The sequence below is a fragment of the Patella vulgata genome, chromosome 4 (assembly GCF_932274485.2).
Source record: "Patella vulgata chromosome 4, xgPatVulg1.2, whole genome shotgun sequence".
Classification (NCBI taxonomy): domain Eukaryota; kingdom Metazoa; phylum Mollusca; class Gastropoda; family Patellidae; genus Patella; species Patella vulgata.
The window spans coordinates 61491140-61518438 of NC_065882.2; the positions used below are offsets into that span (position 1 = coordinate 61491140).

Sequence of the window (27299 nt, forward strand, 5' to 3'; positions counted from 1 at the left end):
TGAATTTAACAATTATATTTATATCTAGACAGTAGTTCTAATAGATATTCAGTTTAAGTGTTTAACTTAGACAGATCACGATGTCTTCTATTAAATACGAAACATACCAAGATGATACTATCAGTCAATCGAAACTGGTTACCAATCCTGTTACTGAGAAGTAAGTACATGTTTAAAATGTTTACCTCACAATTCAAAATATAAACAATAATAAACCACAAACAGCGGCCAAAAACGTGATTACAGTTTTTCTGGGATTTTATACATTGCGACAAAACACGTATGAAAAGACAAAAACGAAAAACTAATTGAAAGTTCTTAATTCATTTTTAAATATAATATTTTAAATTTGGCATCTAGCAAAGCAGACATTCTGTGGTGTCTTCATTTCTGTTGTGTCCCCATTACAATGATGCCCTTACAACTATGATACTATGTCGTGTTCCACCAGCACATATGGACTATGGGAGACTATTCTGATCACGAGCTTCCTATACACTGGTCACTCTTGAAGTTCGATGTGGATTTTTAACTTTTTCTACTTTACGTTGTGTTGTATTTCTACAAAAAAAAGGAAACAATGTTCTGCTTAACATGGGTATATAAATCATAATACATTTCAAATGCACAGTTTATAACAGCTATGACATGACAATACATATAAAAGCATAATTCCAAACATCAGCAATAATACTAATAACATCTCCCCAGCTTCTGAATGAAACCCACTTCAAGATATCCCCCTCATCCCAGAAGGCCCAATGCTGTCTCTGGACTCGGATCCCGTACAGCCATTTTGATGGAGGGCTCTGGCGAGTAATTGGTCCCTTGTAAAACACCGCCCTTGATTCCAAAAGAATGTACTAATATGGAACCTAAAGGGGAGGGGCCATTGATGGATGCCAAAAATAACCGAATATGGATTACCAACTTTATTTGCAGACTTCTGTAGGTACGAATTTCGATACACTAAGCAGAACTTGATTTAAAACAGAACTTGATAACCTTTATCGCTTTACATTGTACAGCTTTTAAATGTCTCATAGTATTTTCGAATTAATTGCAAAATACGTAGGGCCATACTATATACCGGAAAACACCGGAAAACAACCGGAAAACACCATTTTATACTGAATACCGGAAAACACCGGAAAAACACTAAATACCGGAAAACATCCTAAACACCGGTAACCCGGAGCCTGGTCCTCTGTGTGCGGTTTTGGACCAAGTGAGCGCCGATGAAGGAAGGTCAAGGTCATTACGATGTTCGTTTTACAAATAGCCCCCCCCCCCCCCCAAAAAAAAAAAAAAAAAAATTCCGATTTTTTTTTCTCCAAAATTTTGTTGATGCCTATTATGTTTTGAATGTTTTAAAAGACGCAATCAGTCTACCTCCATCATTGACCATATTTTATTTTGTATTTTAATTTTAGTTTTCAGTAAATTTTAGTAGATTTCAGTGTTTCAGTATTTCAGTAGATTAAACACAGCCTTCTGAGGGCCCCGTTATATGCCGGTTGCGCCGGTCTCCTGATTCTTACCAGTAACGCTGGCATCAGGGTGGTACGAATTAGTGGAAGGCACGATTAGGCCAACTCCTCCCTAGGTAACAAAAAATCGCATCATAAAACAGCAAGTATCATCAAAAGCGAGTTAATAAATCTCTGAATAGTTCGAGTTGAAGTTCCAGGTTTAACCGCTATGTTTCCTAATCACCAAACGAAATGGATGCCACGCAATTCTCGGACAGGCTGTAATCTGAAAAGTGTCTATCCTTTCCAAGAGCTATCCATCTCGTTGGAAGGGCTAAAAATCTACTTGTTTCTGAGCTTACTTTCATTCCAGTTGAGAAAACCCCAACTTTCGCCCAATTGTCCATGAGGAAACTACATATTCTATCTTACTGCATTGACGGGAAGTAGTAAGCTGGACGTCTGTGAAAAGGGTTGATCCATAAATTTTCAAGGAAGCAATTGTTGTTTTTGTTTGTGAAATAGAGGACTCTAGCCGATGAGGCTACTTTCCCCCCGAGAACCTCAGGCAACCAATTTGTTTTATGTACTACTATCGTAATAAAACATTACTATATTAACCACTTCCTGGTGGCTGAAGACTTACACCGAATGCGTAATCGGAAAAAAATGTCCCCGAGAAAATGTTTTTCCGACAATCGATATTCGAGATGTCTTCTGTTGCACAAATTATGCTACACTGTGTAAGAACTTTCATCCTTTGATCTGAAGATTGTAGATGGAAAAGTATCATTTGCACTATTTCAAAGTAAACCTGCATTTTCGTATATCATCCCGTAATTTGTGATTAATGACAATGACTGTGGAAATAATATGGGTGAGGAATGGAAGATCTATGTTCGTCACGTGACTGGACAATTCCACCCCCCCCCCCGTCCCACCCTGACGATGATCCCTCCCGGAGCGGCGCGGCGCGGCGCGCTCTCTAAAAAACATCTCGGGCACAGTTTACTCTTCTAAGTTTTCCGGTAGGTATTTAGTAATGCGGAGTTTGGTCCTCGTGTGTGGTTTTGGACCAGGTGAGCGCTGATGAAATAAGTTCATTAACATACAAGCGAGCGATCGCCTACGGTCAAAGAAAAATTTCTTTTCCGATTTTTTTTAAGAATTACTTCTCCCAAATTTCTCTCTCAAAAAATTCAAATTTTGTTTCCAGTAATTTTCTCTGTAAAATTATTTCCTACGGAATGTTATTTTTGTAAAACCAATTTTTCGGAAAAATTCTATTTTTTGGGGGGGACAGAAAAATTTTTTCGTCCAAAAAATTTGGAGAAAAAAAATCGGATTTTTTTTTTTTTTTTGGGGGGGGGGGGGGCTATTTGTAAAACGAACATGACCTTGACCTTCCTTCATCGGCGCTCACTTGGTCCAAAACCGCACACAGAGGACCAGGCTCCGGGTTACCTATTTAGGGTGTTTTCCGGTATTTAGGATGTTTTCCGGTATTTAGTGTTTTTCCGGTGTTTTCCGGTATTCAGTATAAAATGGTGTTTTCCGGTGTTTTCCGGATGTTTTCCGGTGTTTTCCGGTTGTTTTCCGGGTGTTTTCCGGTGTTTTCCGGTATATTGTATTGCCGAAATACGTATACACAAAACAAACGTAAATTTTCAGAAAGAAAAGCAGAAAAATAATTCAGAATTCCAATGTACTTCTGATGTCTGAGAAAAGGGTAACATTTGGAAATGTTTTTCAAAAGTTTTAATTTCATCCAATTCATGTCAGATACTTGTGCACAGCTTCAAATAACTCCACCAGCCTACTCCCACAAAAATAAAATAAAACAATAATAAAAAAAAACAATTTCCAAAGACTTTCTTTCTTTCTGATAGGTTCCAAAGAGTACGTGACTGGTTTAAGACAAGATCAATTCTAGAGATATGTTTAATGGTGTTGGCATTGATATTTATTATTATCATCATCGCTCTAGCTATTGCTTATAATGTTAAAGGCCCACGAGAACAACAAAATAAACAACGTACCGGTAAGTGTTAAACAACGTGCGTAGTATATGTACTATTATAATATGTTCTAACGTTAATTTTATATTATGTTTTGAAAATCTGCAATTATACGAGAGCTTAATAAATAATAACGACATTATTAGTCAATTTTTCATGTTTAAAAAAAGAAAGAAAAAAAAAACAATACCCCCCCCCCCAAAAAAAAACCCAACAAAAAACAAAACAAAACAAAACAACGACCAGGTTTTTAAGCCATACTTAAAGACGGGTTCGTAGCCAGCTCGTAAAATTTGGTGGGGCTATGAAATTTTTTGGAGGGGCTGAGGAGGTGGAAGCGCGAAGGCTCTCTTCTCGCATCTGAGTGCATTCTTGGGCCTCAAATTGAAGTGCCTCAGGCAGGGTTTTATTGCTGAATTTTCTGAAATTTCCTTCTTCGACTCCTCCCGCCGATATCATCTTGAGGGTAGTAGAGAGTGTCTTTTGATTTACGCGGAGAACTCTAGGCCGAGAAATACAGCTGTAGTATCAATTTTCAAGTGAACTATAGGTATTCTATTATTCTATTCATAGAATTACAGTATAGGCTGCATAATAGGCACCTTATGTTAGACACGAAAGGCACCTACATTTTAGGCGCCGGTAGGCACCCTACATCGGGTGTAGGCAAATGCAAACATTTGAACCGGCGCCTTGTAGGTTCACTACATGGGGATGGGCTGGCACATCATCGCCAAGATCAGATGGACAAACCGCTTTCGTTTTGGACTGGACATCAGGGGGTGAATCGATGGAATGGGGTGCTGCTGATCCTGGTGCTGGTGTGGTAGACGATGTAGTCACGCCATCAGAAGACGATGGTCTCTTTCTAATCACAAATGCATCCATCGTCTTGTCTCCGTCGCTATAGTTGCTAGGCGGGTAGGACTACGCGGGACGAGCCGAGCGGAGCCGCGAGTACGTGAAATGAAATGGGGTTTAACGTCCTACTGTTTTGCACCCGCGAGTCGTTGAGTGTGATGAGCAAGTATACGTGTTCAATGACAGTAGACCAACACGCCTCACAGTAGTTATGTACAACGCACGTATGGTATCAAGATAAGAGGGTCAGGCCTCGGTGGACCATGATACTCACTGCAAGGAGTATGGCTACGGGCTTACGGGTGGCCTACCAATTTGAACACTCCTAAAAAATCATTATTGTCGGCGAAATATTTGGGGGAGGGTGGAGTAATTCGATTTTTTGGGGGACTTAGCCACCCCGTAGCCCCCCCCCCCCCGTGTCTACGGGCCCGCTTAAAGACAATTAAGGATGGAGAAATTGTCTAACACGTCCAGGAAGAGAATTCCATGAAGTTGATGCTGTCCAACGAAGGGTTTTTCACTAAAATCTTTTTAAATTGCATTTCATCACGCTCAACAAATATTTATTGCAAGGTTCTAGATGGAAGATGAAATTTTATGAATAGTCTGACATGATCTTAAAATCTATCCTTTCTTAATATTTGTTTGAAAATAATAAAAAATATCATAGAGGCAGATAAAATGTCCTCGTTTTTCTTTCAGGTGCATGTCTTACACCAGGGTGTGTGCGAGTCGGTAGGTGTAATTTGGTTTTTTTTTGCCTAAATTGTTGTAAACAAGTCTAAGTGGAGCACGAGATAATATCAAACTATTATATATATAATGGTGCATTCATTTAATATTATATAATACTGAATTCATGGACATGTCTTTCTTTATCAAATCACATTTATATGTAAATAAACAGTAGTAATGTAAAGGCGGTGAATATGGACCTTGAAACTCAGACGGTGTGTCCTCACTGTGCCCACTTTTGATTAATCCAATTAAGGTCTAATTAGGATTAGTGGATTAAGCGCATTAGGATTAGGTGTTATAGGTAATTAGATGGGAAAAAACCCCAAATATTTTATGTAATTTTTTTTTTATTTTTCGATGTTTTATATATATTTAATAAAAATATAACATACATGGATATATCATACATCACATTAGCACTTTATAATTTAATGAAAATATAACAATTTTCGATGTTTTATATATAAAATATGTAATAAAAATATAACATACTTGAATATATCATACATCACATTAGCACTTTATAATTTAATGAAAATATAACAATTTTCGATGTTTTATATATAAAATATGTAATAAAAGTATAACATACATGGGTATATCATACATCACACAAAAACAAGATAAACAATGAAAATTTACAATGTAGTTAAACGGGCTACGCCATCGACATACTCGAATACAGTCTTTATACCGTTCTGAAGATCTGTTTTTCAGAGTTTGGAGTCGGGTTTCTAGTTGCCTGTACTTTCTTCTCTTAGGCCGTAATTTTCCGTTGGCACCTAACTGGAGAATGGTTACTTCGGAGTAAGCTTGTTCATTCTTAAAAAAAGCCACCAACTTAAAAATATTTGGGTGAGGGGTGGCAATAATGGATGTTATCTTGGAATGCCATCCTTCAACATGGTTCGTTGTGCGTGGACTTTCAGTGTGGAAATGGTTCCACATCATTCTGCCATGCTGCCCCTCCACCCAGAACTCAGTTACGTAATCTGCAAATTGCAACACTCTGGCATCTTGGAGTGGTGCATCATCAAGGGCATGCAGCCATACATCTTCAACCTGCTGTATTGGAATTAATGGTAATGCTGCTGCTTGCTTGACGATTTTATTGATTTCTGGCACCCGAGAAAAATCTGCTTGTAGTCCATATTTCTGCGCATTGCGCCAAATACACTGACCAAAGTGAAAAAAACAACCTTTTAGTTCTGACCTCGGCAACACAGTTCTCACAGCATTTTGCATACTAACTTCGAAATCTGTAAACACATGGCCTGGGTTAAGATTAACATTGACAAGTGCCAATGTTTTGTCTCTAACACATCTGAGGAACTCAACATATGTTGCCTCCTTCTTATCGGGTAATAGTGCATACACCAAAGGGAACATTTTATTGTGTACAAAAGCATGTATAGTGTAGATCTGGGTGAATAAGGTAGGACTCATGCTAAATGTTCCATCGCAGTATATAGTGTCTGCATTGGCGAGATGGTAAAGATTTTCTTGTGTGGAAAACACTAGAAACCTGTTGTCGGCTGCTGCGTGGAGAAGGAAGTCGTCTCCGGATGTGGTCTTGGTGTAAGAATCTGGAAGCTGGATATCGTTGCGGGTCTGAGGAAGTGCTGGGAGGATCTTTGCTCGGGCTCTATACAGGGAAGCACAGCAACTATAGAATGTTGGAATCTCTCTGATCATCTCACCTGAGTCACGGTCAGATCGAAGGGCTGTAAACAAACAAAAAGAAAATATTTATTATACATATTATTATATCATTAATACTCGACCAGACACTCGATTGGTTTGTTACGGAAGAACATGTTCAGTATGCTTTAACGTTGAATCATTTAAATCAACGGCACACAACGTTAGAGATAAATACATACCTGATACTTCTTCTTGATAGATGGCACAGACTGGTTTGGTTTCCTCTTGCACCTTGGTTTTCATGGCAACGAGAAATTTGTCGACTGCCACCTTGTGTGGGTTAGCAACATGGTTGTGGTTTCTGGAATATTTGGTAATAAAGCCTTGGTGGGTGTTCAGGGTTGCTGGACAACCTTTTATACAACATCTCCAGTATACTCGTTCTGCCTTCCTATTCTTCACTCGGAATTTGTATTCTTCATGGACTAAGTTTTCTCCACCTTGAGCATTGGGGATGTACTGGATGTTTACTTGAACGTTTGCCATGATGAAATATGACAGACTGACTTCTGTGTGTCCTTATAAAGACCGTGTAATGTGTAGGCTTACTGAACATAATTCATATTATATTCAAGTGTCATTTTTTGAATAAAATTCATCACTTTAACGATTACAGTGGGTTCATCTCACCAATTATAAGACTGAATATTTAGTCACTTTCAATATTTGTTTTTTTCCATCTAATTACCTATAACACCTGAGTCTCATACTTAACTTTTAAAAATTGTAGTTCAGTCCCGATAAATATCTTTTGTTCAAATTGAAAGTAAAAAAATAATAAATTACATTATATATTAGCTAGTACTTTAAAAATCGCAATATCGGCATTTATGTATTTTTATTATTAAAGAGAAGGCAGTTTGGGAGAGGAAAAATGACAAAACCCTAATTCAAGATTAAAACAATGTTTTAGACTACGAATTAAATCTTTAGAATTGTCTATGCTGTATGAAATATTGGAAATTTAACTGACGGTTATAAAATATATGGCCATTTTATAATCTTGAGAAGTTCAAGGTGAGGTCTTCAGAACGCGAGAAAACAGTTATCGACTTCTCACCTTCGACTTCTTAATTTCTTGTCTTGCCCCCCCCCCCCTGGAAGTGCAATTTAATTTATAAACCATTGCTCATTGAAACCTTGATATTTAATAATGCTTTTACTAAAGAGTTTCATTATTACTAGAACTTCTTTCATACCGATAATAAAGCGTCAGACCGCACATAAAATTATCTGGCCACTTATGAGCAATCAGTTGGTATACAATGGAGATTTGTATAATCACACGGCTTTGAAAGGGCAGAGGTAGAAGCTATAATCTTAGTTCACGGTGAAGCCGGGGGTAAGGGTGGGTACATTTAAATTCTCTAAATGCAAAGATAAATGTTTTTATGTACTTTTATATGAGAATGATAATCTGAAGAATTAAATTACACTAGTTCAGTGCATATACAATTTTTTAAAGATATGTAGGATTTAGATAAATTGCTGTCGGGGTTCAAATGTTCCGACCGCTTGACCCCTCTGGGAGGAGCATTTTTGAAATCGGTTATCTCCAATTTTTGGCTTGTTATAATTTCTTTTTGTTTTTGATACAAGTGTCAAATTTGTCTTGAATCTCATGACAGAACGTTCCAATCACCCAAAAGTGACTGCATAAATATTTTACCCTGCTTCAGAAGCCACAAAAAGTGGTACTGCGAGATAGATTTCTCTAAGCTGAAACCGATCCGAGTTAGAACACCGGAAATAGGTATTTCCACTGGAAGTCAAGACAAACTACTTTCATTAGCTTTACGTATAAAATAGATTGGGTCGCCATGATGACAAAACCACAGAATGAAGATCATGATAATGTAACCATTATGGGTGGAGATGGCCATGACCTCTGCCAGAGGGTTCCTGATCTCAAAAATCCCCCCCCCACCCCGAGAGATTTAAGGGGTCAGAAAATTTGAACCAATTCATTTTGAGATAGCTTGGTCCCACATCAACCCAAAACAACAAGAAAAAAAATCAATTTTATGGTACAAATCCTAAAGGGATGTCATACACACTATACGTTGTGTCGACCTCTTCATTCGTAAGACCATTTATTTTATTTTCACACTATTTATTTTTTTGCATTTATATTTTCTGTAGCCGCCCGTATATCCGATTCTGTGGATACAACCATCAGCCCCTGTGAAGATTTTTATAACTATGCATGTGGTGGATGGATGAAGAAGACTATCATACCAAAAGGCTATTCGGGTTATAGCATACTTCATGAAATATATGAAGATGTGGACAAAATACTGAAAGGTATTTAAATTATCTAAGTGGTTATTAGTCAAATTCTCTATTAAGTGTTTTTTAAAGTGCAAAAGAAAAACCACAACCAATGTTCATAAAGCTGAGTGTACTGTGACGCAAGACACAATGGAATTTCCTATAAAAATGTGACATTTAATACGTTATTTAATAACTGGTAATGATTTCTTCCGGAAAATTCACAATACTGAAAATACTCGTTTGGGTACGAAGTTAAAGAATGAGTTTATGGTAGAACATCCATCCCCTGAAATAATCTTAAACACCGACAATATGATTGATCTAGTCACTTATACCTCAAAGTTTTACCTTCTCAAAGAATAATTAATTCAATCCAAGTCATTTAGAAGTTACATAGGCGCCAGATCGTGTTTTGTCTTTTGCTCTATGACCTCCCCACCTATTTGCTGAGGGGGGTTGGATGGCCGAATGGTTAGCACGTGCACATACGCTGTATCATAAGGTCTGTCATTGAGTCAACTGGCGTGGTTTCGATTCCCCGGCTGTGCTTGACAAAGAGTAGGGTCGCCTGTCCAACCTCGTGGGTTTTCTCCGGATCATCTGGTTTTCCCCTACTGCTAAAGATCCCTACGCGCAAGCGAATTATTGAAATAAAATTGAACCGTGTGTTCGTCCGGAAATTACCTTGTTTGTATCGAGTGAACGTTTAACCCCCTCTCTCTCTTCTACCCCCCCCCCCCCACTCTCTCTCTCTCTCTCCTATTTGCTGACGACATTATTTTGTATATTAACCATGCCACGTTTCTTCCCATATCAATAGGATTGAAATCCACATTGAAATCGTAAACATACCGATAAAAGAATCGTAAACATACCGATAAAAGAAGCATAACCAAACCGAACTCTGAAAACATTTCAATTTTTGATTACTGGATACAAAAGCATACATGATTGTATACTTAGTGTGATTTCTAGCTGCTAGACGTCTATGGTATTTTATGGTATTATTATATGGCATTTTAATGATCTTCGTATTTATATTTACCCAGAGTCGTTGGAGAAGCCATCGGTATCGACAGATCCTGAAGCCATTAAAAAGGCAAAGAGATTTTATAAATCTTGTATGGATGAGGGTAAGCTATTTTATTAATTAATGTATATGTTTCTCTCTGAAAAAATTGATAAATTCTTAATTAATATACACTCAAAAGAAATAGCAACCAAGACCCGGAGGTAAATTATATTTAAGGCGCGACGGAGATGATTGTATTGTATTACATAATTACACCTTTACTTTCAGACAAAATTGAAGCACTTGGAAACAGGCCACTGATAAAATTTATAAATGATATTGGTGAATGGCCATTGATTGCGTCAAACTGGTCCGAAACAGGCTACGATTTGGAAAATTTGTTGATACAGATATCCAAAAACTATGATTATCCCATTATTAGACTACGAGTTACACCTGATGAGAAAGAACCACAAAAAAATATCATCCAAGTAAGTTTGCTTTATGACGTCTATTTATAGACACCACTTCATAGGATACACGTGCCAATTGTTTTGTTGCGTCTGTATCATTAGACTATGGTGTGTATTAAAACAAAGAATCAAAAATTTGATTTATTAGGTTTCCACCAATCAATTAATTTGTGCCGATGTCTCGCAATTTTTTTTACAGAGAGCTGTAAGTGAAACATTTTTTTAGAGAAAAGTTTCGTTAAATTATACTATAGAATGAACATTCCTTCAGAACATATTTAGCACAAACATTGAAATCTTTTTAATTTTGCACAGTTGCGAGAACCAATATACGGACTACCATTTGGTCACACTGGCCTTAATGATTCTACAGTTAAAATGTTACAAGATATGGTGGTTAAAGTAGCTGTTATGCTTGGAGCTAACGAAACAACGGCCAAAAAAGATGCCTTGGATATGGTGGAATTGGCAATAAAACTGGAAAATGTATGCTTTTTAGAAATATTTTACCGTCTTATTCTTGCAGAATAGATGTTTCAGTGTAGGTTGTCAACTGTAGTAATACCGGACTTCTTTGTTGTGTTTCTTCGTGATCGTAAATACAACTACAGGTCTAGTCGTTTATACAACTTAATTATTAAAACTGCTTTTCATCGATGTTCCTCGTTCTCAATTAGTATGGATGACGGCTGCTCCGGAAATCTGGGCGAGCTCAGACATCCTCTTTCATAGACTGCTCTTTCATAGACTGATCTTGGCGTTAATTTCCTTCCCAAATATGGAATAAACATCCCGATATTACCTAATTTGGTCTACCAACCACATGTCATAAACAAGATAGTATTTGATGTATATATTGACAATAGTAAGGACATAACCAGTCTTTCTACCAAATTATTACTGTTTTTATATACAGACACGTCATCCAATTTTAATTTGAGTACGTTTGATCTGACTCTATAGAAAATGTGAACCTAATAATTAGTTAAACATACAATATGGTCGCAAAGACCATAGTATTACACAAACTTGATGTTGTTACTACAGGTCTTGAACGCGTGGACATCGTTTAATTCTTATAAAGGGACACTAGACCATTCTAAAATAACAAATGTCAAAATTAAACTCTTTAAATTAGTTAACTCTCGCGATTTATCTAGCTGAAGATAGCGCCACAAATATTCCATCGTCTCTTTAAAAACAAACACCCACCAACCCATCCACCCAGACGCTCACAAATCAAAGAGATAAATCAATGCATGTATTATATCTGTTTCTAGTTTTATACAACGTTTTACCATTTCAGATCAGCGTTCCAGAAAAAACAGATCCTTTACCCGCTGGTGGTGGCTTTAATGAAAATCAAACTGAGGTAAACTTTCACTTATTCCAGTGGACCAAGGCTTCGAGTAAACTTTAATGTGAACGTGTATTGTCACGTGCACCCGTCTTAAAGGACAATATTGGCGTCAGTCATTATCACATATGTGATATATAAATAAGTGACAAATATAATGATAGATGCATAACGAAGATTTCAAGAAACAGAAGTGACGAAAGCACAAGGAAAACACGAGTAATCCTTCTATATAACTGACTGAAGTGACGAGTGATAACAGATACACGGCCGAATTTCTGTTCATTAATAATTACACCCTTGACCACAAAAAGACATACAATCATAATAATAAGAAGACCAGAGTAGTGTGTTTAAGATCTGCCTTTACATTTAGACTGTTGAACAAGATACAATAGGTTTTTGATGGCCCGAATGTTCCAAGGATAGAATTGGCTGTCCTCCATTTTTCAACCGTAAATGGCTTTTGAATGTGAAAGCATATATGATACATAGACATACATGTGAAATGTGGTAGGCAGCGCGAAACATTTTACTGGGGTAGGCGTATAATGGAGTCGTCTGGCACACTTTTGTCTGTTTATATTTGCAGGTAGACGTTCCATCGGGACCGACAACAGCACCAACGGTCCCCGAAAAGAAAATAACGCTAGACGTGTTTAGTCAGAAATACCCAGATGCAAACGTAAGCATTAAGAAATGATATACATGTACATCTATCACTAACTTTTTATATAATTAAAAAATAAGACTAAGGCATCAAGGAAATTTTCGTTGGACAAATGAACTAATTCCGAACGATCAGAAGGTGGTCAACACCATGAGGAGAGAGAGAGAGAGAGAAATGGGGTTTAACGTCCACTCGACACAAACTAGGTCATTTCGGGACTAACATATGGTTTAATTTTATTTACATAATTCGCTTGCGCGTAGGGGTCTTTAGCAGTGGGAGGAAACCGGAGGACCCGGAGAAAACCCACGAGGTTGGACAAGCGACCCTACTCCTTGCCACGTACAACCGGGGATTCGAAACCACGCCAGTCGACTCAATGACAGACTTTATGATACAGCGCGCGCACGCTAACCATTCAGCCATCCAACCCCCCAACACCATGGGGAACCCGAGGAAGAAATCACTCTAATCTCCTGTTGACAAACATAGTTTCAATAAACCTCAAATGTCCCCGTGCTATTAAATCAAATTCCGGATTACAAAACTACAGAAATAATCAAATAAAAAAAATCAACACCCTAAATAATCGCCATACTTGTTTTCAAGTTGTAGAACAATCATGGCTATTGTACGGCGTACAAAAACAAGAGGCAGGTCACGCCAACATCCAGTTCACGCCTTGTCAACCACACTGTCCACATCCGGCTAGCAATATTTCAACTACCAATTTCCCCCTGACTGGTTAGCGTTTTTTTCACTAACATTTTACTGAAAGTATTATTGCTACCTAATTATTATATCTGATCAGGTACATATTATTTTACTAATTAGACGAAATAAGTAAACCACTGTGTACTTTTGCTCTAAAAATAAGAAACAACTGCCTTATCCCAAACAATAACAAATCTACCAACACCAACCAATACATAACTACTTCACAAGGTGGTGAATATTTTGAAGTGAAAACATACTTCTTTGATGGAGAGAACAACAGTTTTATTGCTGCTTTGGATATATTGCTGGAAGGATAATACAAGACTTTATAATACTAGAAATTATTTGGTGTTTCCACGCTGTTGTACAAAACATTTCAAGAAATAAGAAAAAAAATGTTTGTGTTGGTAGATTTGTTATTGTTTGGGGTAAGGCAGTTTTTCGCATATTTTTTAGAGCAAAAGTACACCGTGGTTTACTTACTTCGTCTAATTAGTAAAATAATATGTACCTGATCAGACATAATAATTGTGTAGCAATAATATTTTCAGTAAACTGATAGTGAAAAAACGTCAATCAGTCAGCTGAAATATTGCTAGCCGGATGTGGACAGTGTGGTTGACAAGGCATGAACTGGGTGTGGGCGTGGCCTGCCTCTTGTTTTTGTACGCCGTACAATCGTCCATGATTGTTCTACAACTTGATTATTTAAGGTGTTAATTTTTTTTATTTAATTATTTCTGTAGTTTTGTAATCGGAGTTCAGCTTATTAAGGCGAAATAATGCAGTTTCCCTGTCTGTCGACCCATCCACTCTTGCTTGTCTGCTCTGTAGCGGCAACAGTTTTTAACAACATGTTACAAAAAATGAAATGAAATGAAATGGGGTTTAACGTCCTACTGTTCTGCTCCTATTCTGGGCTAATGAAGACGGGCACACGCCGTACAGTGTGCTATGAGGGAAATTTTGCCCGGGCAGCGGCACTATCGCCTACTCTTATATCGAATTCCAACTGCCAAGGGATCTTTTACGTGCATTCCAATGTATACACGGGACCTTGGTTTTTTGTCTCATCCGAAGGACTAGACAGCTGTCCTTGTCAGGCCCTCCGTTCAGCACCACTCACAAGGGGAAACCACGTCGGAAAATCCAGATGAACTTTCTCGGCAAATGCAGGGATCGAACACCCGACCTCCAGGCTAGCGAGCCAGCATCTTAACCACCTAGCCACCGCGGCTCCCACCTGTTACAAAACTTCGGATAATGAAGCCCGACTCACAACCTGCCGTACTTTTTTGGTCACGCACGGCTTGTAGGGTTTGATTGCTCGTAGACCGGGTGAAAGTTTTGTGAATAGTACGGGAACAATATTTGTCACGTACAGGCTGCACATGTAACTTATTCAAAGCGTAAAAAAAGTTTGAATTTGAGCGCAATCGCTTTTTTTGTTCCGCAGATATGGCCGTTTAATTAGTAGACCAGGAGGGGGGGGGGTACTCCACCACTACCAATGTCTGGCAATTACATACCTCTGTCAGGGGTACTCCACCACTAGAAATGTCTGTCAGAGTGTTTTTTGTAATACTTGATGATATACGGTACACTGCTGTACGATTTTCGTGTGGTGCACTTTTGAGCGAATCTAGCCTAGTTGGGGGGCATGGCATTTTGGGCGTAGAATACCACACCCACCACCAGAAACCTGGCAGACTTATATTCTGATGATACCAGATATACATGCATTGATACCATATAGGAGCAAATTTGTACACTTTTCAGATAGTTTGACCTCGCCGGGCTCCCGCTCTATAGCTTTGCTTGTCATCTCTCTAGAGGTCAAACCTTTCCTTTTGTATAGACTTGAATGCTGCATATGTTTTTCGAGACAATCCTGCTGTATGGGCGTATTTCCACGTTTTGCGTGGATCTTAAAAATTCTATTTCACTTCATGATTTCAGTTCAACTGGTTATCCTACGTACAGGGTATAATGAATAACGTTCGAGTCAGTATAACAAAGGATGAATATGTTATTAATAACACACCTCACTATTTCGAGAGGTTATTCGCAATATTGAATGCTACACCCAAAAGGTAAATATATTCATTAGTATTCTAGTTCTATGGTATAATTCATACAAACAACAAAAACGATTTTATCTAAATGTATATTAATTCAAAACGAGTTAAAAATAGGGCAACGTTCCATATGCAAATAAGTTGTGAAGTAAAAAGTCGAAATTTAGTTAATATCTTTGGAGAGGCGTTACGTCACCATCTAATTTCAATTAATAAAACAAATCTGTAGCTAGATTCCCCATATTGCATTCATTGTTTCCTATCTTTCCTATAATAGCCGAATTCTCGGATAACTCAGTTTATGTGTCTTGTTTATCATGTTTATATTCTATTTATAGGACAATTACAAATTATGCTATCTGGAGGAGCATAGAGGTCAGATTGTATAACACTCCCAAAAAGTTCAGAACTATTTACGATAAATACCTTGATGTAAGTCATCTAAAGTAGTAGGTATTTTCAGCAAGTTTTTGTCAAATTGGTCATTGGTCCTACTTCTACATGACCTTTTGTTTTATTCCAAACAAACATGTATGTATACGTTATATTTTCTCAAAAACCCAACTTTTTATTTTATAAATCTGTTTTAGTCTACATCTTTTTTTCTTGTACAGTAATTTATGCATCCTCAGTATCCCCTGTGGTTTCATTCCGTTCTACTCCACTAACCCCTGGATTAGTCTACGGGGGGTGGGTGGGGGGAAACGTTTTCAAGTTACCCGCCCTTGATGATTGCGCTATTTTTATCAACCAATCCCATAAATCGTTGACAAAGGAAGGTATCTCTCATTGGACAAAGTTAGGAGCTAGCCTAAATGAGAGAAGTCCAAATTATTCAAAATGCTTATTTATTAGCAACAAATTATAAAATATTATATTAATTAAAGATATGGGAGATTCGGTAACGAGTTGGCAGTTCTCACTATAATAGTTAAAAACTAGATAATGTAAAGGCAATTTGGTGAAAATTTCATTCAAATTGATCCACTATGAACCGAGAACTAAGCGACTGAAATTCCCATAAGCCTCGGTCATCATTGCTAAAGTCAGTAGGATAAACAGCATAGTCTCGATTATCCATTTAATCGTTTAATCGAGAAGGAAAGTTATGCAGTAAATCGGCTTACAATCCACTAAAGATCGCAGGCTAGCGCAGCCATCTAGAGTTGATTATGGATTGGATAGGTTAATTAATGTCTAATTAATAATTTAAATAACATTTCAGGCCTAAAGAAAGACCTGAAATAGGCAGATTTAGCTCTTGCATAATGTATGTTTAAAACCGGACGTTTTTATATAAGTAGACTCAAGAGAGTTTTATTGAGAATCGTTCGTTCGCTCTCGTAGTATAACCTCCACGTGATATTGTGAATCAAATTGCCAAGTATAAGTTCAATAATAGTAAACATAACAGAATGAAACATTTCAGGCAAAGAACGAATAGTAATAATGATAACAAAAGTCAAATAGATATTATACATATTTGAAATCAGCGTAACATACCACAGATTTTGATAATACAATTAAATATAAATGATTTAGAAATATACATAAATCATTCAGTAAATGGACATGAATAGGATTATCTACCCTTACAAAAACGAAGGTTTGTAAGCTGTTTTTTCTATTTGTTCGTAGACTTTAGCTACATTCAAGGCCAGGGCAGATAATTTGAAATCGTGGAAACCCTAAGGAATAACCATGGTATAGTGGAGTAGAACGGAATGACATCACTGGGGATACCGAGGATGTAATTTATGTGGCTGTACGGTTAGGATCTCCCTTTCTTGTAACTAAAGGGTGACGTTTCAAAATAATCAGTGTCGCCAGATAAAGTAGTATCAGTGTTCCGAAATGGATTAACATTAACGCGTGACTCAAAATCTACTGAATCAGTCAAAACATTTTGGTATGTAGGCCGAAATGATTTAGCGCATAATCTGCTTCATGGACCGAACTTTAAATAACTATTGTCTTACAACAAACGTTTTTGTTATTTTCAGGCCATATATGGAGAATATCCGACACCACTTAGATATAAGTATTGTGCGCCACGCACAGCCCTTACGATGAGGAAGGCTGTTAGTCGTGGATTTATTGAAGAAGCTTTCGACAAAGAAGCCAAAGCTGATGTAATGTTGATATAATTTAATTAAATTGGTTGTTTAAGATCAATGAAGAAAACATAAATTAAAAACAGTTTGTTTCTTTTGTAATAATTTTCAAGTCAAGAATGAAACTTTGAAGATCCATCTTACATCATGGATGGTGTTTCTGGTTTATATTTTAATCCAACATTTGCCCAACTTCGTATTTCAGGTGTTACAAATGATTAAAACCATACAGTCGTCATTTAATGGGTTGTTGACTACCAATGACTGGATGGATGATGATTCAAGAAAGGGTGCTAAAAATAAGGTAGAAATGTTTTTTTTTTCTGATTGTACAAATCCACTCCATTGTCTATTTTACAGTAAACCTGTAATGGAATGGGAATGTACTTCATATACAGAGGCATTATTCATTTGAACAACTGTGAATAATGTTATAAATATCATATTCAATGTAACCCTAGATTCATCTAATTATGGAAGACACAAGCTACTGGTCAATTACAGCAGACCATTTTGCATTTATTTCAAATGGATGAAAAGGGAACAGGCATAGCCTATAACATCCCTCTCCTCATAAAAACATAATATTGAACAGATCTACTATGTATATATTATAAGATAATGGGAAAAAATCATATAAAGTAAATGAAAAAAGAGGAAGTGCTATTTTATAACATGATTAAAACAGTATAATGTGTACGATGATTAGCTAATATATCCCACGCCCCTCTCTCATTAATAACAATTACAGATTGGATAAATTGTTGCCATGGGAATGTATTCGTCGTCAAGCTAGAGTACATAAAGATGACAACACTAACATAGATGTATTTTATTCATTTTCTTCAAGAATGTTTGCCTTTGCTTCAAAAGTATTGTGGATAATCTGGGTACGGCCCCATCAAGATGCTTATTATATTTTCATTGTTTTTGTTTTAGTCTGATAGTCTCACAATGAAAATAGGTTATGACGAGAGACTCCTAGACGATACATATCTTAACGCTCTCTACCAAAATGTGAGTAATATGGTGGTACAAAGAATCTGTCAACTGATTATTTTATGCCAGGTTTCCACTGTCGTGCGATGCTTTACGACAGGATTGTCCCTATTGAGTCCAAGATTTGGTACGTGGAGATATGTTCGGACACTATTTGCCTAATTATATGATAAGATCTGATAGGATCACCACGATTACTCAAAACCACGATTTCAATCCCAGTGGGAACCTAGCATAAAGAATCTATCAAATGATTATTGAAATTGTCTATAAAATCTATAAATGATTATTGAAATAATCTATTAAATGATTATTGAAATCATCGATCAAATGATTATTGAAATCATCGATAAAATCTATAAATGATTATTGAAATAATCTATTAAATGATTATTGAAATCATCGATAAAGGATTATTGAAATCATCTATAAATGATTATTGAAATAATCTATTAAAATTTAATGATTATTGAAATCATCTATAAAATCTACAAAGTGATTATTGAAATCTTCTATAAAATCATTAGTGAAATCATCTATAGAATGATTATTAATAGAATCTATAAAATGAATATTAAAGAATGCATCTTGATTACTTAAAACATATATAAACGGCTATTTAAAGAATATAAATTGATTGTTTAAATGGTAGATTTATCTAAAGCACCGTTTTTTATACTACAAATGTTAAATTTGTTTCAACTTTGTTTTATGTTCTACTGTTGGAATTGTTATCTATATTTATTAACAGTCTGACTATAACGATGATACATATTTCTGGAATATGGTTATATATACAAAAGAACTACATTTAACTGCTTTGCGAAAATTACGTATTCAAAATGTTGTATCAAAAGACGAGTGAGTATATATTATGTTAATAATCACTTTAAAATTTGATAAGAGCCCGGGATTATTTGTTAGCTAATTATTTTGTTTGTTGCAATTCAAACTAAATTCGAGAATTGAAATGACATCTACTTAGTGTTGGTAAATATAAGTCAACAAAGCTATTAATGAAGATAATGTAACTATTATCAAATTATCAAATAAAACCATACTAGGTATAGTGTATCATTGCATTTCATATTCTCCCTCCCAAACTTGACCTAACAATTTTGTAAAAGTTTCGCCGAAGAAAAAAATGAAATGAAATGGGGTTTAACGTCCTACTGTTCTGCTCCTAAACTGGGCTAATGAAGACGGGCATACGCCATACAGTGTGCTATGAGGGAAATTTTGCCCGGTCAGCGGCGCTACGGACTACTCTTATAGTTATATGGGATTCCAACTGCCAAGGGATCTTTTACGTGCACGCCAATGTGTACACGGGACCTTGGTTTTTCGTCCCATCCGAATGACTAGACAGCTGTCTTTGTCAGGCCCTCCGTCCTGCATCAATGACAAGGGGAAACCACGCCGGAAAATCTGGATGAACTTTTTCGGCCAATGCAGGGATCGAACACCCGACCTCCAGGCTAGCCGAAGAAAAAAGAAGAACATATAAAAAACTAGTAGAGAAATCCTCATGGGAAAGGGTTTGGAAGGAAGTCTAACAAAATCCCGATTTTCGTGTTGAATTAATACACTTAATACAGTCTATCGGTATCTTCTTCGGTTGGAGGTGGTGTGTGGGGGTGGGGGGAGGAGGGACGGGGTACCTTTGTACTAGAAGAAGTTCCACGGTAGCTCAGTGAGTATGACACTGCTCACTAACCAGTAGGTCCCGGGTTCAATCACTGTGTTGACCGAGAAAGTAAAGAGACGAACTCAACATTTTCCAGTCTGGTTTACCCCTTCACGTAAAAAAATATTTGCCAGTTGGAATTGGATGAAGGTCAACTGGCGTGGTTTCGAATCCCTGGTTGTACGTGACAAGGAGTTGGGTCGCCTGTCCAACCTCGTGGGTTTTCTCCGGGTCCTCCGGTTTCCTCCCAAGGCTAAAGACCCCTACACGCAAGCGAATTATTGAAATAAAATTAAATCATATGTTAGTCTCGAAATGACCTAGTCTGTGTCGAGTGGACGTTAAACCCCATTTCTTTCTTTCTTTTGGATGAAGGTTAGGCGGATAAATTTCGCCAGTCTTCATTAGACCGATTGGCGATTGACACAGAAAACTAAGACTTTAAATTACATTTAATTCATCTGTGTTTAGAAGATAGGATGTTATTCTTGGCTTATCTAACTCTAGGTAATGACAATTTAAAGCATAAGTAATGTTATTTTTCAGTTGGTATTATGATCCATTTATAGTTAATACTTACTACTCGGCACCAAAGAACGAAATTGGTAAAATGTTACTTCTGTTATTCTGTTGTAATAAAACAATAAACATGTCACATGTGAAATAAAATAATACAGATCATCCGTATCCATATTTTTATACGCCACGTATATTGTTGTCGCCCCTGTCCGTTCGTCCACCATTTGTTTGTGGATACACTACAGGTCACAATTTTTATCCGATTTTGACGAAACTTGAAATATAGGTTTATCTCCGAAAGATCTTGATTCCTTTCAATATTTGCATGTAACGGACCGTAACTTCACGGATTATGGCCCCTGACGGTCACACACAATCACGATTTTAGCTTAAATATATCACCGTTACACCATAATAGAGGTGTTCGAAACGAAACTGCCCGAAAAATGACCACATTTTGTACGCAAATAGTGTAAAAGTATGTAATACAAAGGTTGTAGACCTTCTAGACGTTATAATTTTTGTGGACCTTCTAGACGTTACAATTTTTGTTCGATTTTGATGAAACTTAAAATATATGTTTATATCCCAAAGAATTCAGTTCCTTGTGGTGATATTAGCGCATTTCAGACCATAACGTACTGGATTATGACCCCCGAATGTACATATCTTGCTAAATGAATTTTGATGAATTTCTGTATTCTCATGCTGAATAAAGCAGGAATAAGTAATGTATGTTTTATGATTTATTTATTTTAGAGTTTTCAGCGGGAATTATTCAACCCCCTTATTATCATAAAGACTTTCCAGCGTAAGTACAGTCAACATACTTGATTATTAAGGTTATAGGTTTATATCATATTGATTGCACTTTGCCTCCATTCTGATAACTGTCCGATTTTTTAAAGTTAGTATTTCTCTCAAAAATTCATGATGGATAGGTTGCAAGGGTGACCTGTATTCAGATTTTATCATATCATGTAAATCGATCCCTAAGGGCGAGGCAAGGGTGCGTTAATGGAACAAATTTGAATATTTTGGACATTTTTGATTAATTTGTGACTAATTGCAAGAAATGTTGTTTCAGTGGTGTTTATTCAGACTAGTTTATAGGCCGTTGCTAGGGTACGAGTATATTAAATATTCTTGATGGATGAATTTCAAAACAATGTGGAATATATATTTTTATAAATTCCTTATAGTCTCAACTGCTTGTCGGATTTTATGTGCTTGTATGTATATTATTTGATTTATGGTTGTGTTTCTTGATATATCAATATGATTTTTATAGTTTTATTAACTTTGCTGGAATTGGTGATGCTATTGGACATGAATTAACACATTCAGGATTGGATGATAGAGGTATATTCATAGAGCTTGTTTACATATTTAACTGGGGCGTTACAGTCTCAAAGTTTTCATCGAATGGCCTCCACATATCAACTAACGGAATACTAGCTTCACGCTATCTCATGGAATAAACGCCAAGACCTTCAGGTTTATCGAAATAATAATAGCCTATGCATAACACATTGAGGAAATCAGTGCCCCGAATTTGGTTTTTGTGATGTAGGGCCTACTTATTGGGTTATTTGTTTCTGTGCATTTACAGGAGAAATAAAGCATGCAAATGGAAAATCAACGACGTGGTGGTCAGATGAGGTCATTGATAATTTTAAAAAGAATGCTCTATGTCTCACTAATCAGTACAATACTTATACTGTTCCCGAAACGAAAATAAAGGTAAAAACAACAGAACTGCAATGCTCATATATTTTTGTTAACCAGGGATTGGGTCCCGAGACGGCACTCATCTTGTTGCTCGTCGTCAATACCCCAAGGCTCCTCCAATTCAAGTTCTTTCATCAACATAAAACTTGTTGCCTAGATAATATTGAATGATGGTTTAAAACCAAGGTGGCTACGATAACGTCATGTTCGGCATATATCCTGGTACGCTGCTCATTTTGGATGCGAGGCCCTTCCTAAAAAAGCTTCAGATTCTGAAGAGATTATTCCTAACACAATATTATTGCGCACTGATTGACCGATTTTGATATGACGTCATAATACCAAGATGGTAGCGATGACGCCATGCACGGTCCTGGTCCATACTTCACAAAACAAGGATAGTCAATTAGGGTTAGTGCTAAATGATAAGGCCAACTCAATTTTTCGTCATAGGGCACGAGATATAAACAGGGCTAGCGCTGATCCCAACCCTAACCCTAACTCGGACCTAGCCCCAATGCTTACCCTAACCCTAACCTACAATCTCGTCAAAAATCACGCGTCCTACCATTTACATCTCAGCAACCTTGACAAAAATTGAGTTGGCCTTAACAAATAGATTTAGCCGTTAATTAGGTTACAATTTCGTACTAAAAGCTATTTGATTGGCCCCCAAGTTCACGTGGTTTGTCAAAGAAAATATATACAAGATGTCAGTTTAAAGATACCTTCCCGTGTACAAACAGTATATTTGGACTAAAAAAATATTCAAACTAATTAATCTATCAACATTTTGCTTCAAAACCTTTTCAAAACATTGTATTCGAAAGGGAATATCCCTGCTGTAAAAAAAAATCTATTAAAAGAAGTCATGTTATGTCACGTGACTTGTCTGACGCTGTATCTAGCAACGGATATACAAGACGATGTTGTCTTTAATCGCTGTCCATTTATCATACATATCGAAGTCTAATTATTTTCTTGGATTATCCCCATCCCACGTCTTTTTCCGTGGTTTTTATCCCTGAAACTGTTGTACGTTTAAGCTCACCATCAAGTTTATCAACATACGCTCACTAACGCCGAGAGATCAAACAATCCTCGCGTGCAACCTTTTACGTCACTCGAGTAGACCTAATCGTCGGTTTGCCGTTTAGGCATCCCCAATCGCCGGGTTGCCGGTTAGCGAAATGCTTACATCTTTGTCCTGTATGCGCTCCACGGGTGTTTTTCAGGGAATCCAGTATTTTTCTAGTAAGATTAGATGTTTCTATGCCATACTTTTATTGGAAATGAAATACTTTTGTGGGAAAGTAACTTTAATACAATATCCAAAATAATAGAGACTTAGGCCTGAAATATTTGTACTTTTAACAGTATTTGAAATTTTATATGGTTAGTTTTATTAGGCTTCCAAGTTCTGTAATTTTACAGCGTATTTTTTTTATTTTCTTAATTCACACTTTGTATATTTTGTATATTTGTATATTGAATAGGTCAACGGTAAAAGATCCTTGACGGAAAATATAGCTGATAATGGTGGATTGAAACTCAGTTTCCAGGTAATGTATACCCAACTAGTAAAATATTTCTATTTATATATCATAACAGATTTAGAATTCAACATGTATCAGGGATCTGCACAAAGTTTCAGTTGAAAGGGCAATAACATTATATTTTATAATACTTTGTTTTATGAATTAATAATCAGGTCATTATTTATTTGAGATTCATATTATTCATGAACATATCATCCCACTTTTCTGAAGATGCCTTGGCTTACAAAAATCCCCTCAAACGATTCAGTGGGTAAAATTCTGTAAAATAAAAGTCGAAAATGGCAGCCATCGTGAAAAAGGGACTTCAAGTGGTTTAGTGTTTGTATCCAGATTTGAACGATTGTTACAGTTATTTGACCCGCCAGAAATCTCTCCTAATTCGGTATTGTCGTAATATCGATGACAGATTGTGAAAATGAATTTGTTATAATTTAGGCTTATCGTGATTGGGTTCAACAAAGAGGAGCAGAAGAACCAATGTTACCTGGTCTGGATTTGACACCAAATCAAATTTTCTTTATAAATTATGCTCAGGTAGTTTTAATCTTTATGCCAATATACTCTGATATAATTGACAAATCTGTCATTATAATGGCTAGTCGAACTAGAATTATACTAATATTTCGTTCGGGTTAAAGTTTAAGCTATTTAGTATTTATCACAATTCATCTTGGTTTAGGCAATTTGTGGAATATGACAGATATACTTCCGATCATTCTTGCCAAGCCAAACTCGCCATGTGACAAACGGGCATATTAAAAATTCAAGAACTGGCACTATCAATAAAAAACATTTTACCACAAAGAAAAACATTTTTTTCTATCAAATATTATTTTACTCATACTCTTTCGTCAACAATTTGCCAGAACAATACAATGACAATAATAGTACAGTATATGATAAAAAGTTTTAACACGGCATCATTTACAAGTTGTGACGATGTTTTTAATTATTGATTTCAGTCAACCTGTGAGAAATACACCAAAGCGGGGCATATCGCTAATAATATGTATGGTTTCCACAGTCCAGCACGTTATAGGTAAATTTGAAATTCTGTCTGGTTTGAGTCTGATTATGTATTTAAACAACGGAACCTATTCTAGTATCTGGTTTGTTTTATAAAGCTTCCGGAATTTGTAAGAACTGCCAAGTTACAAGTATAGGTAGGCAGACAGCTAAAGTAGATTGGGGTGGGGTGGGGTTTGCAGATTTCACAACGGGATATCACTAGAGTAGTGGCAAACTGTAGGCTGCTAGAAATGCAGCTGGGATCTTACATCGTCCTGGTTGGGTGGGGGTCCTGTGTTGAAAATAGATAAAAAGATAATGAAATTGAATATATTGAAAATTTTAGTATAAATTACTTTATTCTGAGCCACGTTTTGACAAGAACTAGTGGATTGTCAAGGAGTATTGGCATGATAATAAACAAATCTCGATTATCTGTCCATTTATTGCGCGACTTCTGTTTTAACGTTAAACAATAAAATGGTGGGGATGATCTTATTGTTGACATTACCCAAATAATGTTAGTTATCTTTGTCGAACATATCAGATATTTTACATAGTTTAGGTCACAAAATTTGATCAATATTTTTATATATTTTCAGAGTTATTGGTACCTTGCAAAATTCACCCGAGTTTGCTAAAACGTTTGGTTGTGGAGTAGGCAGCTATATGAATCCAGTTAAAAAGTGCAAACTTTGGTAGTTGGAATATAGAAGAATATCTTCTTTCTCCCAAGATAGCTACTGTCTTAGTGATCCTCGTTTCCGTTAGCAATTACGATCATGATATTGTGTCATTGTGTCCTAATATTTACATTTAGCTCTTGCATAATGTATGTTTAATTTCATGTAGTATTACTAGTTGGATTTACTATATTCTGCTGCTAATGTTATAATTGTTTTATCATGGAATTATTTATCATATAAATTCCCATTGAGAACAGCATACATTATATAATTTGTCATTCCCCGCTTGTACGTGACAAGGAGTAGGGTCGCCTTCCAACCTAATTGGTAGTCTCCGGGTCCTCCGGTTTCCCTCCATTGCTAAAGACCCCAACGCGCAAGCGAATTAATGAAATAAAATTGGACCATATAGTCTCTCTGCGCTTTGCTACTAAACAAACTTTATAATGTTCAGTAAGTTTTTTTCATAGGTTTGACATATACAAGTATGATGTTTCAAAATAATACTTACCTCAAACAGTTTGTAGTATCGTGTGAAATTATCAACTATTCTCAAAACTACTAAATACTCATTTCAATTTGAAATCATATCACTGTTATTATGTTATAGATCATATTGACCTTTATATTTTTAGAATAAAATATTTTGTATCCTATTTATTTTGGGTTTTTTCTTTATAAATAAAGTTTATGTTTCTTTTTTAGGCCTTCGGACCATCGGCTAAAAGGGCTTGTATTGTCACTTTTGTAGTATTTGTACGCAATTCGTCTAGCCAATGTAAACACTTCGGTCTTTTTCGATTTCTTCTCAAAAGCCGCTAGAGAGGTATCCCGGTGTGATGGATATTGGATATTCCGATAAGTCCCTGGAGTAATTAAGGACGGAGGATGTACATTGCAACAAAACTGGTTTCGATTCCCCGTTTGTACGTGACAAGGCGCAGGGTTGCCTGTCCAACTCGTGGGATTAAAATTGAACTGTTAGTCCCTAAATGGCCTAGTTTGTGTCGTCTGGACGTTAAACCCCATTTCTCCCCGGTTTCCCCCCACTGCTAAAGACCCCTACGCCCAAGGGAATTATTGAAATAAAATTGAACTATATGTTAGTCCCGAAATTTGATGATGATATCCAATTCTCTTCTTGTTGGAATGTATATAAGACCTAGATTTCCTACTTAGAATTGGTCTCCTTCTAGCAATGTAGGTCTATTCTTGTTTACTGATGTAAATAAAGTTCATATTTAGAATACTGGTTGTCTGTTAAATAGTGTTATAGCCAGGACCCTGGGGGCGGGGGGGGGGGGACTCGAATTGTTTTGAAAGATATACGGTTTCTAGCGTCAATTGGCGTACATCAAGGGTAACTGGAGATCACTTTGCTAAAACACAGAAACTGAGATGTAACAGAACATATATACACTGTAAAAAATATCTGTTTTTTAAATCCCTTTTTTTTGTTATTTGAAGAAAATTATCTGTATTATCACAGAAATATCTGGGATCTGAGATAAATAACTCGTATTTTTACCATAAAATCTGTTGTTTTAGTTGCATTTCTGTCTTTGGACAGAAACGTCGGTATTTTTACATACACATACTTTTCAGTATATTAACTGATG

General features: G+C 36.5%; 1 protein-coding gene across 2 annotated transcripts; it reads left to right on the forward strand.

The window, feature by feature from the left end:
* Window positions 1–26336, forward strand: LOC126818280 (neprilysin-4). Of its 2 annotated transcripts, XM_050545598.1 has the most exons (23): window positions 1–160; window positions 3362–3513; window positions 5057–5089; window positions 8939–9100; window positions 10120–10203; window positions 10371–10573; window positions 10871–11041; window positions 11862–11927; window positions 12505–12597; window positions 15259–15392; window positions 15716–15809; window positions 17381–17509; window positions 17697–17795; window positions 18431–18508; window positions 19242–19351; window positions 20724–20782; window positions 21456–21507; window positions 21988–22058; window positions 22309–22439; window positions 23924–23989; window positions 24422–24520; window positions 24949–25025; window positions 25597–26336. In XM_050545598.1, the coding sequence occupies exons 1-23, from the start codon at window positions 81–83 to the stop codon at window positions 25694–25696; spliced, it is 2343 nt and encodes a 780-aa protein (XP_050401555.1). In that variant the 5' UTR covers window positions 1–80; the 3' UTR covers window positions 25697–26336. The 2 variants fall into 2 exon arrangements, with proteins under 2 accessions (XP_050401555.1, XP_050401556.1); XM_050545599.2 differs by lacking the exons at window positions 1–160; window positions 3362–3513; window positions 5057–5089; ... (4 more) ...; window positions 11862–11927; window positions 12505–12597 and adding an exon at window positions 13900–14012.
* The last annotated feature ends 963 nt before the right edge of the window (window positions 26337–27299 follow it).